The sequence below is a fragment of the Cynara cardunculus genome (genome assembly GCF_001531365.2).
Source record: "Cynara cardunculus var. scolymus isolate 2C chromosome LG 4, CcrdV1, whole genome shotgun sequence".
Classification (NCBI taxonomy): Eukaryota; Viridiplantae; Streptophyta; class Magnoliopsida; order Asterales; family Asteraceae; genus Cynara; species Cynara cardunculus.
Window position 1 is genome coordinate 13343829 of NC_037531.1, and position 16577 is coordinate 13360405.

The 16577-nt window shown below is 34.2% G+C and overlaps 2 protein-coding genes across 2 annotated transcripts in view; one reads left to right on the top strand and one right to left on the bottom strand.

Moving 5' to 3' along the window:
- Positions 1 to 2207: 2207 nt before the first annotated feature.
- On the bottom strand, positions 2208 to 7534 carry LOC112511487 (SH3 domain-containing protein 2-like). Its single transcript, XM_025117122.1, has 10 exons — positions 7448 to 7534; positions 6162 to 6281; positions 6007 to 6076; positions 5791 to 5942; positions 4881 to 4982; positions 4554 to 4754; positions 4405 to 4467; positions 3913 to 4065; positions 3720 to 3794; positions 2208 to 2510 (listed from the first exon to the last, which is right to left on the bottom strand). Exons 1-10 carry the CDS (start codon positions 7505 to 7507, stop codon positions 2394 to 2396), a joined length of 1113 nt encoding a protein of 370 aa, XP_024972890.1. The 5' UTR covers positions 7508 to 7534; the 3' UTR covers positions 2208 to 2393.
- Positions 7535 to 11775: 4241 nt separating this feature from the next.
- The window catches only part of LOC112510893 (kinesin-like protein KIN-7H), a 6577-nt gene continuing 1775 nt past the window's right edge, over positions 11776 to 16577 (top strand). Inside the window, exons 1-11 of the mRNA XM_025116245.1 lie at positions 11776 to 11968; positions 13376 to 13465; positions 13585 to 13685; positions 13808 to 13921; positions 14006 to 14087; positions 14191 to 14258; positions 14527 to 14592; positions 14668 to 14792; positions 15102 to 15429; positions 15967 to 16071; positions 16160 to 16520. Of these exons, the coding sequence (XP_024972013.1) occupies positions 11785 to 11968; positions 13376 to 13465; positions 13585 to 13685; positions 13808 to 13921; positions 14006 to 14087; positions 14191 to 14258; positions 14527 to 14592; positions 14668 to 14792; positions 15102 to 15429; positions 15967 to 16071; positions 16160 to 16520 (1624 nt within the window). The 5' untranslated portion in view covers positions 11776 to 11784. The remainder of the gene's footprint in view (positions 11969 to 13375; positions 13466 to 13584; positions 13686 to 13807; positions 13922 to 14005; positions 14088 to 14190; positions 14259 to 14526; positions 14593 to 14667; positions 14793 to 15101; positions 15430 to 15966; positions 16072 to 16159; positions 16521 to 16577) is intronic.

Sequence of the window (16577 nt, forward strand, 5' to 3'; positions counted from 1 at the left end):
TATGATAAAGATATAAAATTAAAAATTAAAAAGCAAAAGACATAAAGTAAATTAATTAAATAATTATAGGGGTGTAAATTATAATTTTAAATTTAATAATCATTAAGTTTAATGTAACACCCCAAAATTCATATTTACATATAACCATGTATTTCATATAATAAAAAAATACAATTATTTACATTCGGTCTCAAAAATACAATAAGCTATATTACAAAACAACTAACAGATCTTTTTTTTATAACATTTTTGTACATAACTTGCATAAATAACAAGTATTCCAAAATCAATAAATAACAGACTCTTCTCCATATTCATGTAAACACACAGGGAATCTCATATTTTCTCATTTCCCTTATCCCTTGATAATGCTCGATCTCTAATACACATTTTTAAAACACAAAATAAGGGTTAGACCTTGAGGTATTTTGAGAAGTTTCTTTTTGCAATTATAGGGTGAAAATCACCAAAACATATTATAAAATCATATTTGTAACTAAAACAAATATATACAACCTTTCAACAAAACATTTCTCAAATATCACATTCAAATACCCAATATCTTGGAAATTATCCCATGGTAAAACTTATCACATCATATAAGGATTTATAAAATTTCCTCGTATCACACTATGCGAGACCACCCAGAGCCCCTCTGGTCTATTAATCAGAGCAAAGCCAAACTTAAAACAAAGCCAATTAAGGTTAACCAGAAACAAGACTTTATAAATAAATAAAGCGAGGTTAACCAATAACACAAGACCAACCAGAGGCCCTCTGGTTCCTCAACCAGAAGTTCAAGAAAAGCTTCAAAAGCTTCAACTTCATCGAATGATTTTGTAAAATCTGAAATTGAAGAGGAGTTTGATGCCTTAATGAATGCAAAGTTTGTTTGGATGATGAAGAGGAACTTTCTGCAAAACCTATTTTTTCTGAACTTGAGACACTTGCTGATAATGAAAAAAATCAGTTTTGAACAAAATTAGAGACTCCGAAGATACACTCAAATCACAAGGTAAATAAACTTTTGAACCAAGTGTGATAGTATCTAATTACAACTGATTCAGAAGCTTCTACCTGTAAAACGTTGATTGAAAATATCTCGTCAAATGATTTTGTAAATTCTGAAACTGAAAAGGAATTTGATGACTTTCCTAAGTCAATTCTTTGTGTGAGTTGGTCCAATCAGGTCATGCCATGTGTCATATGTTTTTTCCCCTCTAATCTCGATACATTTTCATTTTTTCCCCAATATATCAATTTTTTTCATTTTTGTGTATTGAAATTTTTTGTGCATATGCGTAGGGGGAGCATACTGATATCATTGTTGGTACGGACTTTTGAACATATCAGTTCAGGACTTGGACTTTAGATATAGATTCTGAACATATCATTTTAGAACTCGGGTTTCAGTTAAAAGTAATATCTAAGATTACTTAAAAGATGGACATCATTTTAAGTTTGAAAAATATTTTCTTAGATGTTCAAATCACTTCTCTATTATCAAAATGATTTTATGAATTTAGAAGTTGGATTTTCAAAGATATATGCAATAGAGCATCTCCAACAGTTATGTTATAATTTTTTTTCTAAAATAGGGTATGAAAAGTCAAAATATCTAAAAAAATTACATCCAACTCTAATAACTACTCTATTTTAACATTTATATTATTAAAATATTCAATACAGTATAATCTATTTCTTCTAAACATTTATTTTCAATATTTTTTATCGATAAAAAAAGATTAAAAATAAGATTTTTTTTTTTGAAGATTTTCAGCTCCTCTTTCTTCTTCTCTCTGTTTCAGCATAAGTTTTAGCAATTACCATAGCTATTGGAGAGAAACTAAAAGGCAGTTTACCAAACGCTTAATCATTAAATGTTTACCGGGTCACTTACCTTATCAAATGAACATGAAAAATACCGATAATCTTACCTGGTAAGAGCAATGGCAAAGACCGAAAGTATTACCCTGTAAGTGAAGGTGACGACTCTTACCCTGTTAGCACTTGAGTAAATTATTGCATACGATGTTTTAATGGACTACAATCTTACTCCATACGATAAGTGAGTGTTAACTGTGTTTGGGTACACAGCCCTAACTTTTAGAAAATCTATTAGAGAAAAATAAAACACAGTAAAAACTTCTAAATCTCCATTTTGAAGAATCTGTTAAAAGATGCTCTAGCCTTGCAACATTTACCTCTTTTGGTTTATGAAATAGGAAGTGCAACAATTCTAGGTTAAATTTCCTTCTCAAAACAACATGAAATAGATTGAAGTTTGAATAAGGAAATCTAAAACCATAAAAAGTGACCAAGAAAGAACCACAAATGTTCATAGTAATTCTACTAATTGGTAAACAATAACAATACCAAAATGAGGTTAGCAGCTAGTCAACTTCAGCCACCTTGTTACCAAGGATCCGATCTCGTTGTTCGATGTACTCCAACGGGAACCAACCTGCCTTCCCTTGGCATTCGCCTTCAGCCCAACCATGGTTCGACACCTGCCCAGAAAACAGATAGAAATATTCATACGGGTAATTGAGGTTTGCGGTTTGAAATGCAACCGAGCGTTGGAAATGCTGCAGAGAAGCTGAAAATAAGCTAGGAAGAACTAAACACATGATTCCTGATATGCATATATGGATCTGCATTTTTTTTATTAATAGGATACTTGTAACATGACTTTGGTGTTGTGAGGGTACATTTGGTACGTGGGACCAGACTAGACGAGACTGAGTGGGACAAAGATGCATTTTTTGGTCCTACCAAAATAGGTGGAAGAAAATTCAAAGGAGATGAAACAGTGGAAGAACCAAAAGAAACCTTGTCGTTGTACTTGTGGAACGGTATAAGAACCTGAAGAAACTTATCGTGATCCTCGTGCTGGAACTTGGACGAAACAAAGAAGCTAAAAGTGAAAAGACTGCCGTTTTTAGCAAATAGCGTCTATAACACCGCTATTTCTGCTATTTTGAAACCAAATAACGGCTAAATAGTGGTATTTAGCAGTATAATGGCGGAACCGCTATTTTACCACCGCTAGTATTCTCAAGACCGCAAACCGCTATTGCACCGCGATAGCACCGCTATGGTGGTGCAATTAACAGCATAGGTTTATTTATTACATGATATACAAACTTGCGGCCCTAAGCACTCCTTGAAAAATGCCATGGATCCTAAGGCTTGAGGCCTTACCTCACCACCACATTACACCTCATGCCATTTAGAACCTTTTTTCTAGTACAAAGGTCAAACAGCCGCTAGTGGGAGAGTGCAGTTTCCATAGGCATCACCAAGTTGACCAAGAACTCTATCTATCCCCTGAAAACCACAATCACATCTACTTTGGGTCCAAAAAATTCTCTTTATATGTCGTTATTGAACACTATTTTAGACATTTTACAACATAATCCTTAAAATTGCATGCCTAGTTAAACCTTTGTTGTTTTCATTGGACGGAAGGAGCAATTAATTGAATGATGCAACATAATTGATGGCTAGAAAGGGTAGAATAAGCCAATAAGCAATCCATGCGACCTAAATAGATTAAAACAACTAAAGTAACCAACTATGCATGATATTCCAGGTAAAATACCAGGGGGTGTCAATTGGAAGATGGCAAAGTTTTTGCCTCCCGTTTTACTCATCTTTGGGTGAGATTTCCCGGATCCTCAAATCCAAGCAAACATGTGTAAAAAATTAAATCATACCTGCCGAACAACAACATAGTCCCCAACTGTTAAACTCAACTCAGCATCCGACTCGGCCTGATATGGATGTATAACCTATTGTTCAGAAAGAAGCAAAATTAAGTTTTAGCCATCATTTTCAAAATACATAATCCTGAAATTGGCTGTTGAAAGCAAATGAAAACCATTATAAACAGCATAGGATAATAATCACCTCTCCAAGAAAGTAGTCCGTATTATCTGCAGAGTTGTCATTTCTATGAGAAGCAAATACACCATTTATTTCATCATGAGGTGGAGAAGAGCTCATGGGTGAAACTGCAGTTGCAGTAGGAGAAGCTTCAATCCTTTGACGTTCTTGCAACATCTACAAAGAAAGTCGTTGATCACCAAAGTTATTCCTCTCACTCCATGAAAATTCCAATGTTTAACCAGAGCCATATAGCTCAAGGAAATTGTTTTGACTTTTCATCAAATATTTAAATTACCTTTCAATGAAGACAAAATGGAGAAATTTTACGGACCCAAATCAACAACGATCAATTTATAAATAAGTAAAATTAGCATGAACGCCTTTCCATAGAAGGAAATTGGTGGCATCTCATTTTCATTGGGGTGGAGGAAACCCGTAACTGAAATATTGATTTTAAATGGAAGCCAACATTTGCTTCCTTTTTCATGTTAGAAAGAAGTGCCAAATGTGTACCTCACCCTCCAGCCGATCAAGTATATGCAGAACTTTTTGATGATGATGTTTCTCTGCTTCAACCTTCAATTCAGGACTATATACGTCAATACGTGAACTCAGCTTTCAAATATTTTTTCCTAGAGAATCTCACAGTAACAAAAAAATACCATGGTTATAAGTCGCTGAAGTGTTAATCTCTGTTGTTGAGCTTCTACAGCTGACATAGTAGCAACAGCTTCTTTTCCCAATATGGTCATGTTTGACTTTAGCTCCTGAAGCCTAGCTTGGGCAGCTTCAAACTTTGACAAATTATCGGGATTTCCATTAGATTCTCTCACTTTAGCCTGCCGTCTAGCAACTTCAATCACCTACAAAGATTCCTTTCAGGATGATCTATTTTTTTCATATTGAATTGAACACACAACTTAATGTGGAACGCGTAAGTAAAAGAATAAGAGGTCTTTTTTGCATATTAGATGTAAGTTATGTTAAACCTGAGATTCGGCTTCTTGTCTAACTCTGTCATATCTTTGAGCATGACGTCGAGCATCCTCCAAAGGAGCTCCCACTACCATAGCTCTCAAAGGCTCTGCAACCTATAGTAGAAAAGATCATCTTCGAACTTTGTAACCATATAAGATAATGAATTAGGAGGTACCTGAAGTATGAACAGTTCTAGACATTAAGGAAATTTAACAATCAGCATTTTCATTTTGGCTTCAACGGTGTGAAAAGAAATGAAATGTCATGGTGATTCTGGTCCTGAGAGGATGATTGAGATTGGACTCACAAATGGAGACAAAAATTTGGATCACATTTAGGAGATGTGATTGTAGAGAACTGAAATGGGACCAACAAATGGAAAACATGGAAGATGTTCATCTCCAATTGAAGGTCTCATTTACTTGATGCAAGGAGAATTGAGATGGGACCCAGAAAAAATGAAAATGATCTCCTTTCTCCTTTTGCAAATCCGATCTCATTTCAACTCAAATGGGTGCCAGAATCATGTTTTTGTTTCTCCATACACCATATAAGATAATGAGATTGTTGAATGTCAATTCCCAAGATGAATAGCATGACCAGTCAAGATTATAGATATCATGGTAGATGAAGGGGAATACAACAAAAGATCATGCTGATTGCTTGCTTTTAACTGTACAGTCATATAAAAAAAAGTAAGACGTACAAGTATAAAGGGAAGATTCAAGATCATAGATACGACGGTTGAGCATAACTCAAGAAAGAGATCTAGGTCAAACTGGCTAAGCAAACCAATAAAGAGTTTGAAGTAACTTATAAACAAATAAATGTATGTCAATTTTCTATTTATGCAACTAAAACCGAGCCAATTCTCCTTCACATGAAAATAAGTCATTTTAAGGCAATGCAAGTATAATATACCTGTGTGCCAAGGGCCTTTAATAGAGTTTCTCTTTCCCTTTCAATATCCATACGAGCACTACCATAACTCAATGCCGCCTTGGATAATGCACTACCACTGGTGCAAGTGCTCTCAGCACCATATTTCCTGCTGTCCTCAGAAAGTTTAATACCTGTGGGGGAGAGCACAATCATACGGTTGTTGATATTGCAATAGATAGGCATTAGTTAGCTTACCGATTTCAACTTGCTTGGATCCAGTTACAATAAAACCCTCCACACCACGGACAATGTCCCGTTGAAAGTGCTGATAAGAAAAAAGAAACCGCACATATGTTAGGAGAAAATATAACAAATAGCTGCAGAAAGTGACAGAAGCAAATGTGGGCAACCTTAGCGGATCGGGTTGATATGTAAAGCTTCTCAAGCTTTTGGTGCTGCTGCAATTCTACTTCATTGGCTACAATATCTTCAGAACCTCCAAGTCCACCAGCAAATTGTTTGAGAACAGCCTAGCAAATATTCATAAATCAGAAAGACCAATCACAGTTTACAAGCATAATTCTGTTATTATAATGCTCCCGCCAAAAAAGGTGGGTAGCACCAAAGCAGTTAAAGGTAACAAACGTGAAGGAATAGGACAAACGATTAGTTGAGTAATTCTAACTATGTCCAAATAAAAAGCAGACAAATTGGGGATTCCATGACCTTCGGTCAACATGTTACCAATCTATAAAGGGGATATCTTTTGTATTTCAAAGTATGGTGTGCACAAAGTGCAATGCACCTAGGCTAAAGCAGCAAGTTGGCCCAAGAAACACCAAAATCCACAAAAGCAGGGTCAAAATTCATTTAGTAACCCTCTACAACAATTTAGGAGCTGAAGATTAAGAATGATTCTCAATTGTCGGATGAGATTTTACATTCTTTCCGACTTAAGAGTTAAGATATTACAGAAATATTAACTTTGTAAACCTGATCATATACATTTTCAGGGTTTGATGCACTATTAACATGATTTTAACCTAAATGAGAGTGGCATTTGATGGTTTGCTGGTTTCAGATTTTGCTAACAATTTTGTAAACCGATAATTTCCAAAATAACAAATTTTACATTTTCTTCATCCTGCACAAATGCAAACTTAACCTACTAGACATTATGTCAGTTTAGGAGAAAATGGAATTTGATTTTGCAAACGATGTACCTCAAATTTGAACTCAAACAATGTATAATCTTAAAAATGGAGACACCGTGTCACAAAATATTCTACCACAACGACCTAGAGATTGAGATATCAAACAAGAACAACTCTAGAGCATAATTTTCCAGAAAACTTCACAGCACAATTTCTTGATAAGAAAATCAATGCAACTGCCGTTATCCAAGTTACATACACTTGCAATCAATCAATAAAAACTCAAAACACAAAAATCCAAATGAAAGATGTCATAGTTTCACATACTCCCTCCATTCAACAAACAAACAAAAAAAGAAGAAGCTAAACATCGAATTTGGATCTTACTTTTCAACTTCAAAATCGCTGTAGTTTTTAATCATTTCTAGGGAACTCGCTAACTACATCAAAATCCATAACAATTTCTACACACTGAACAGTGTTTGATGAAAAAAAACTTGGCTGCTGCTGTTGTTGGTTAAAGAATGAAGATGATATGGTACCTGTTGTTGCCTAGCGACCTGTTCCCTGAGCTTGGAAGCTTGTTTTCGTATTGCATCCATTGTTGATGAGCTAGAGTTTGGAAGAAGAAGAAGAAAGGGAAGCGACAGAGAGAGACTTGGACTCCTTTTAAATGGTGTTTGTGATTCAAATGTGGGCAAGGGTTTCCGATACAAATATTCTGATTTGGACGTTTTGTTTGTAAAAACGTTAACTAAAACTAAATTTGTACGTCATTAAATAATATTACGTTAAATGTTAAGTTTTATTTTATTAACATCAAAATATAATATGTTCGTTTACGAGAAACAGTTTAAAATGAGTTTATGCTAAAATAACAGCATCAGTTAAAAGTTATGTTAAAAGCAACTTTTTTTTTTAACCGTGAGTATTCAGATCAGTCTGTACAATAATCTCGAAGAACAGTTAAATATTTACTAAAAGAGAGAGAATTCTTTAAATTTGGACTCAATTTTCCATCAATGATGTGGAATGTATTATAATTTTATGAAATATCTTTATAAGAGGTTGTTTGTTTACATCTTAATAGTTTTATTAAGAGACAACATCTGAATCATTAAGAAGTAAACCTTGCTTGGTAAAAAAAAAGTCTGTCTTTTAATGATCCTAAAACGCTCTGAATGATTTTGTATCTTGGACTTCACTTAATCATTCAGCACCTTAATTCCATTATAAACAATTATATTTCATTTTATACTATATCATGAGAGTCTTTTAATCATTCTAATCACTTAATCATTTTGTACAAAACTATTTACCAACTACCAAAGTATATTGAGATGATGAATTTATAAAATATTTTAATAATATAATGAATGTTGGAAATTTGAAATTATTAAAATAAAATAGCCTTTAAAGTTTATATGATTTTTTAAAAGATATCATATTTTTTATTACTTTATTTTAAATATATATATACTATTATTGGAAATGCTATAACATGGCAAGATAGTTGCTTTTACATTTGTATCTGGAAATATACATGCGTAATACAGCGGTTTATATCTTGTTTTGTTATTTGGTTTTCTTCGATTTTATTTTATAAAGAAATTTAGATATATATTGGTTATTATTTCACTTTAAAATTCTAATTTTATGGTTTAATTTATTTAATTTAAATTTTATTATAATTTAGATTTAAAATAAAAAATATTTTAGTTTAATTTAGTTATGATTTGTTTTATAAGAATAATGACAAAGTATCATTTTGACGGTAATTTAAATGACAATTTTTTAAGATATTTTATATTATAAATTTAAAAAAACAATATACTTTAATAAAAAAAATAAGGTTTTTATCTCGGATTTGGCGGGGAGTACGATACCCGTCCCCATTCCCGCTTTAGCGGGGAATCCTCGTCCCCGACCAGGACGAGTGGACTGGGTTCCCCAACGGGTCGGGGACCATTCCCACGTCTATTCATTGTTATTTTTGTTCCCGAGCCTAACCTTAACGTTTTAAGTACAAGGAACTAAATTAGTAAAGGATTGTAAGCCTAACTCTTACCTTTTAAGTGTGGGGACTAAATGTAAGTCAGATTGACGAAAATAACAATAAATTATAAATCATAACTCATACGAATGAAAAAACAATGAGTTATAAACCATAAGAATGAAAAACGTAGTTTCAAAATTATAGAAATAAAAATAACAATTTTTTTTCAACAAATCATAAATTTAGTCTAATCAAAATAATATAACTAATATGATTTTTAAGATATAAGTATTTATTTTTAAATTACAACAATTTTTCCATTATTTAGTATCGAACAAACCAATTTCTACTGAAACAGTTTTTCTTTAACGTATAAATTCATATATATATATATATATATATATATATATATCTTATCATCCAAACCTTATATCTTTTGGTATGTCTAATTTTGTTCTGTTTTTAGTCGTTAAACTTGAATTTGGAAATATTTTTGAAAAAACAACGTATTACAATTTAAGTCCCTGTAGTTTATACAAACTTCAGTAATAGTTACAAGAGTTTGAATTTTATTTTGAAAGTGGGTTAACTCTGCTAAAGGTTGTTCGTCAAATAAGAGGCATTTTAATGTTTTTACCTATTTCTTGTCGTTACTTGTTTTTCATTAAATATATTTGAGATCGGGCTCGACTATTTTTTGAATGTTCAAGCTCGAGCTCAGAGGTCGTTCAAATTTTTTGAGCTATATATTATACGAAAAATTCAAGCTTTATAAGATCAAACTCGAGATCGATTGACTCGTTAAGTTAAACAGATTTTGTATTGTATTCAAGATCCACTTGAGCTCAATATTTATTAAGCTTGAGCTCCAGAGCTCGAGTAGCTCGTTAAAAGCTCGAATCATTTACACTACTAGGACGAAGGCGCAGGCAGAGGTTGTTCTTTGGGGGGAACACAGTCCGATAAGGGAAAGGGTGGGTTATCAGGCAATCAAACGGGAAGGGTTAATATACAGTTTTAGCATAAGGGGTTTTTATATGATATAAGATTATTTAAAAGAGAATTAATGGGGAAAAAAAAAAAAAAACTAAAAGCTGAAAATGTCCATAAATTAACGACACTTTTTGACTTGCATAGTTAGTGAAAATGACCCCTTTCAGAACAAAATACAATTAATACGTACCATTTCTGTATTTATTGAAACGCATGAATGATTTTCATAATTTTGTGTAAACCATATGAACGAAATTTATAGCTTACTCTCGGAAAAGAATTCTTTATTGTCCTCTTAGGTTGACCGTTGTTTTCGTTCCTTAATATTCATCACCACGAATATCTTCCCTCCTCCTCGTATTTCTTTCTCCACGATCATGTTAATTGAGTTGATTCGTTTACAAATTTGATCGTCTTTAGGGTCATTAGGTCCTCCATTTTTGCGTTCAAATAATCCCCATGAGGTAATTCGTTTTTTTTTTTGCGTTTGTTACGTAAACGAAATTAGATTTTAATTTTGTGTTGTGAATTCATGATTTGTGGTTGACGTTCATCGTATTGTTGATTTTGTTTTAGAATTTACGGTTTTAGAGTATGGATTTCAATGGAACTTGAGATTTATTTTATTGTCGGATTCATGAAATTATGAATCAGCTTCCACTGCAATCACGATCTTCTATAGAAAATGGATTTCAAAAATGTTGATGCTTACATAGGGGTCACTTTAGGGTTTATACGAGAAAACAAAGTTCGGTGCTGATTTGGTGTGTTAAAATTTGTGCATGGTTAGTTCATAGATTCGAGTAGTTCAGTAAGACATTTTCAGTCACGAATTCGTATTTATAGTTTGCATTCGAAATATCATCAAGAGTTCATGGTATGCATTGGTTGAACTGAAATTTTATGTCATCAATTGACGATGATCGTGTAATTTGCATCATACTGATGTTTTTCAGTATCTAAAAATTGTAGGTGAATCTTCTTGGGCGATACAGTTTGGAGCATCAGATACTGAATTGTGAAGATCTTTCCTTGTGAACAACCGAAACTTTTACAGGTTAGTTTCCAACCATGTTTTATCGCTCAGAAGGCATATTATTTGTTAGAGTACCACGTTGATCAGACTTGAACTCACTACAACAAAATTGGTTTTATTGGACACCCCATATCTCTAAGTGTCACAATAGACCGTTTTATATGACTTAATCTATATGATCAAAATATAAAACGTCATATCTAAAGGCGTTGTAATAAGTTTATATGACGCTTTTGGGCGTCTTAACAAGTTTTTGAGGACATTTTTAATACAAAGTGTCGCATTAGCAACTTTATATGACACTTTTGAGAAATTGTCCTATAAACCCAATTTTTTATATGACAGTTTTTCAAATAGTGTCCTATAAAGTTGATAACGGGACGCTTTATATTAAAAGTGTCATTAAAAACTTATTACGACATCAAAAAATGTCATATAAACTTAATACAACACCTTTAGATATGACACTTTATTTTTTTGGTCATATAAACTAAGTCCTATAAAGAGGCCTATTAGGACGTTTAGAATTTGGGAGTGTCCTATAAACCCGATTTTGTTGTAGTGACTATTTTTCTCTCGATATATATTGGAAACTTTCTTCTCTCTTTAAGAACTTCTTAGGATATTAATTTAATGGGGTTCCACATATTCTCACATTCTTCATGTGTAAGTTTTTCTTTGTTGTTATTATACAGATATAATATTTGAAAGAGAATTTGATACATTTTAGTATACAAAAGAAATCAATCAGGGGTTTTCAGTTTATTTCCCTCTCGACCTTGGGAAGAGAGGGAAAGTAACGGTTCATTAGCCTTTCAAGATCCTTTTGAAGTGTAATGGTGTCGACAAGTGGCATGGAGACACGGCACGGCGATGGACACGAAGAGAAGATTTTTGTCTCTGTGAGGGTGAGGCCTTTGAATGAGAAAGAGATCGCGAGGAATGAATCTTGTGATTGGGAATGCGTAAACAACAACACGATCATATGCAAGAATAATCCAGTTGAACGATCAACATACCCAACTGCCTACACATTTGGTGAGTACTCTCCATTCCAATTTCCAAAGAATGTCAAAACTATAAACCAAACCAGAATCTCGCTTGGAGATGAGATGTATACATACGTGACATTTATCCCAAACAGTAGAATCACTATTCTATGCTGTTAAAATCACGATATATCGCCGATATATCGGACTCTGGAAAAATATCGGTGGTGAAATATCGGTTCCGATAAAATCGCCAATATTTACCGATATTTTCATGGAAAAATAGGTCCGATATACCGATTTTCTATAAGACAAATGTTTGGGTTTTTTCTATTACATGTCGGGCTTAGTTTTTTTTGGGCCTCTTTATTTGGTCAACCGGTCAACACATATATTAAGTCTCACGCTTCTTCTCTTCTCAGTTCTTTCACAGTTCACGCTTATTGTTTGCGATTAGCTCGTTTTTGAACACTTGTCCTATTTTGTTTTGTGGGACTTGTTTATGTGATGCTTTAGTTTTGAAATTATATTTCTAAACTCTAATTAATGCATATGATATGTTTATGGATGCATACATAATATATATATATATATATATATATATATAATTCTAAGAAATATTATATTAACCGCTATTTTGGACCGATATATCATCGATATAACCGAAATATCGAATATCGGTCATGACCGATATTTTATATTTTGACCGCAGTAACAACATAGTCACTATTTATGTGAAGATATACACCCTATACTATAAAAAGAACGTGTAAACTATATGAGCCCAAAAATTTGTACAAATTAGATATGACAAAAAAAAACCCGGACCTAAACTGGTCCTATGCCCGGTTTAAAAAAAATGTTGCAATTGGTCATTTGGTCTTCCTGGTCACGTCTTTCATCAGCTGGTTCCTTATTAAAAAAAGATGAATCATTTTAAATCCTTTTTCCACAATATTTTCTACAAATTTCTACTACAATTCTGTTTTCCCAATTGAGCCACTGAAATGAACTTCAAACTTCATTTTTATTATCATAAAAAAGAGTAAATTACAAATTTCGTCTCCGTGGTTTTATAAAAATTTGGATTGAATCCCTCAAACAAAATGATTACGTGTATAGTCACTGTGGTTTCAGCTTTGTTTTGAATTGGGTTCCTTATCCTAACAATTGGTACAGAACGGCTTGGACGATGTGCCACCATATCGCCAGTTTGTCTAATTGTCAGTTTGTCTTATTTTTAAAATTAAGAGCTATTCAATCTTCGTTTTGTTTAATTGTCAGTTTGTCTCATTTTCGTCTTCAATCTTTCTAGCGTTTTCTTCAGTCTTCAAAGTCTTGAACAGTGTCATTGGTTACAATTCAGTCCTAAGTCGAGTCAGGTCCTGTTTGGCCATCTCCTCACTTGTTTCATATTATATTGCTTAATTGGTGTCTTTTCGGGTTTTGAAAACAGACCGAGTATATGGATCTGACAGTACAACAAGGCAAGTATACGAAGAGGGAGCCAAAAGAGTTGCTCTTTCAGCTCTCAATGGCATTAACTGTGAGTACTCATTGCTAATACGTTTCCTTCAAATTTCGATATCATTATTAAATATTAAATCATATATCGATTATAAACTATGGTCTAAGTTGTTTTCAAAATCGTGTTTTTTTGTTCAGCAAGTATATTCGCATACGGGCAGACAAGTAGTGGGAAGACATACACCATGTCTGGAATCACTCAATATGCGTTATCAGATATATTTGACCAAATTAACAATGTAATCAAAACAGATACTCTCACACACTCTTCACATTTGTTGAACGATCCAAATGAAATTCTTAATGGGTCAGTCATTTCCTTCAAAACTTAAGCTCATGGGGCTACGTTTTTTGTGTTCAGCAACATGACAGAGAATTCGTGTTGAAATTTTCTGCCATAGAAATCTACAACGAATGTGTTCGAGACCTTCTTAGCACAGATAGGACTCCCCTTAGACTCCTCGATGATCCAGAGGTGAGCGAATCAATCACAAAAAAAGAACCATCGAATAATTAAACAAACGGTTTGAAATTTATGGCTTTTCTGGTTTGCTATCAGAAAGGGACAGTTATAGATAAACTTACAGAAGTCCGTTTGAAGGACTGGATCCATCTAATGGAACTCCTAGCTCACTGTGAAGGTAATAATAGTACCATTCTTATTACAAGAATGTATGTATGTATGTATGTATGTATGTATGTATGTATGCATGCATGTTGATCATTATGCATTTGTGTATATAGCTCAAAGACAAATTGGGGAGACATCCTTGAATGAAGTGAGCTCCAGATCTCATCAGATTATTCGACTGGTAAACTACTTCTATTTCAACAACGTGACAAGTGTCCATATTCGTCATGAATACAAACATTCACGATGAACGTCCCGTCCATCATGAATACAGACACATGGTGCAGTCTCGGTGTTTCCCAATTTCTCAATGAAAATGAGGAACGGAACCTGCTCCATATAATTATATACAACAAATTAAACTGACACACACTTCTCAGTATAACTACTTATCAACATCAGCAAACTTGAAAATTTCTTGAATCCTGACTCATTATTTGTTTTTTCAGACAATTGAAAGTACTCCAACTGAATTCTCAGGGATTGAGAATGCAAGCACTCTTACTGCTTCTGTGGTAAGGATGTTTGCAAAGCATTTACCTTTTCATTCTACAATTAGACAATAAATAAGTTCGCATTTTTGTATGTAGAATTTTGTGGATCTAGCAGGAAGTGAACGTGCTTCTCAAACGTTATCTGCTGGTACACGGCTGAAAGAAGGCTGCCACATAAATCGCAGTTTACTAACACTAGGAACCGTTATCCGCAAACTCAGGTTTCTACTTTCCTTGGTTTCTTTTCATCGTACATTACAACGATCTTGTACTAAGAAAATGAATTTTGTCGTCCATGATTGCCACAACAATACACTTGGACTGGATTGAGTATGACAAAAATCTAGAAAATAAGAAAAGATTGGTAAATTACTAAACTACCCATGTAAGATTAAAATCCGAAAACCTTTCACAATTCTTTGACCAGCCTACCTCACTCTCGTCCATACAGCCAATCCAGTTTTGTTTGCGTACTTAACGCACCATAAATGAAGAGTGTAATTGACATCTTTCTGTTGTCTGAAATGTAGCAAAGGAAGAAACGGACATATTCCTTACAGAGACTCCAAGCTCACACGTATCCTACAGAACTCTCTTGGCGGTAACGCAAGAACTGCCATAATATGCACCTTGAGCCCAGCACGGACTCATGTTGAGCAGTCAAGAAACACCCTTCTGTTTGCAGTCTGTGCCAAGGAGGTCAGGACCAGTGCCCAGGTCAATGTAGTCATGTCAGAGAAGGCATTGGTGAAGCAGTTGCAACAAGAAATGGCTAGATTGCAAAGTGAGTTGAAGCATATGTCTGCCACAAATGATTCTGAGGCCATAATCAGAGAAAAGGAGCTTCAAATAGAAAAGGTGAGGAAGCCAGTTATTTGCATCTGTTTGTGGTAGTTAAATAAGTGAAAAGTCTCATAAGTGATAAGCTAGCTCACAAGCTAGATTACAATGTAAAATAACCTAAAAGGGCATGTTGAAAAATTAATTGAAAAAACTTAGAGAACGTTTCAAAAAGCTAGGTTTTTTGTAACCATGGGTGTCCGGGTCAGCCAGCTTGACCACACCATGACTATCGCCTGAAAGATCCCCAATGGCCTTGGAGGGACTTAAACCAGTGACTTATGAGGAGCAACCCCAAAGACACAAGCCTTATTGCCACTTGAACTTTTTGCCAAACCAAACGTGACATTTTTAAAAAAGCTCAAAAATAAGCTAGCTTATGGTTGCCAAACACGGTCTTGATACTTTGAACTAGTGTTTTAAGGTATCTTAGCATTATAGAATTTAGACCATTACATTGCTTAATCATAGGTTGAAGTATGAGTGCTTGCTAAAACGAATGGATAAATCTAATGGTTAATTAAGTAGGTGCCCTTGTTTCATTGTACCCCCTAGATGGAACAAGAGATGGAAGGGTTGGCTCGGGAACGCGATCTTGCTCGAGCTCGCCTTGAGGAAATATTACGAGCAGCTGGAGTCGATCAAAACTTACTGCCATGGGTATGTTATCTTCCCTGTTAATCCAATAAGCCTAATCAAAAACAAAACTGCGTGCAGGGTAATCTTTAACCTTCCTATTATCATATAGGCGGAATCTGGCCACCTACGTGCTAGTTCATGGGATGGACGCTCTGAATCAGACAGATCTGAGATTGTGGTTAACAATCGTCTTCGCTCCCAGCTTTCACTCAACACATATAGTTATCCAGACAAGAATGAACTACAGATTCCAGATGATGACCCTTACTTTTTTGATAATATCTCCCCAAGTGAGTTCATGAATCAATATTTCGCACCAGACCCAATTCAGGGAATGGAGGAGACTGCTCAACCCATGCAATCGATCAAGAAAGATCAGATAGATGATACCCAAGATCAAGGGCAAAATTCCAACTACATGGAATCTCCTCGTTCATCAGTCACATCTGTATCCTATTCAAGAAAACCCAGTTTAAAAAGAACAGATGATGCCCATGATCAAGACCAAAATTCCAACTACATGGAAT

Bases quoted from the DNA above. Each gene is read 5' to 3' on its own strand.
- LOC112511487 (XM_025117122.1), bottom strand. From the start codon at position 7,507: ATGGATGCAATACGAAAACAAGCTTCCAAGCTCAGGGAACAGGTCGCT. The intron at 6,077-6,161 runs GTTGCCCACATT...TTTTCTTATCAG, and splicing joins TATCAACCCGATCCGCTAAG to CACTTTCAACGGGACATTGT. The intron at 4,983-5,790 runs GTATATTATACT...TTTCTACTATAG, and splicing joins TAAAGGCCCTTGGCACACAG to GTTGCAGAGCCTTTGAGAGC.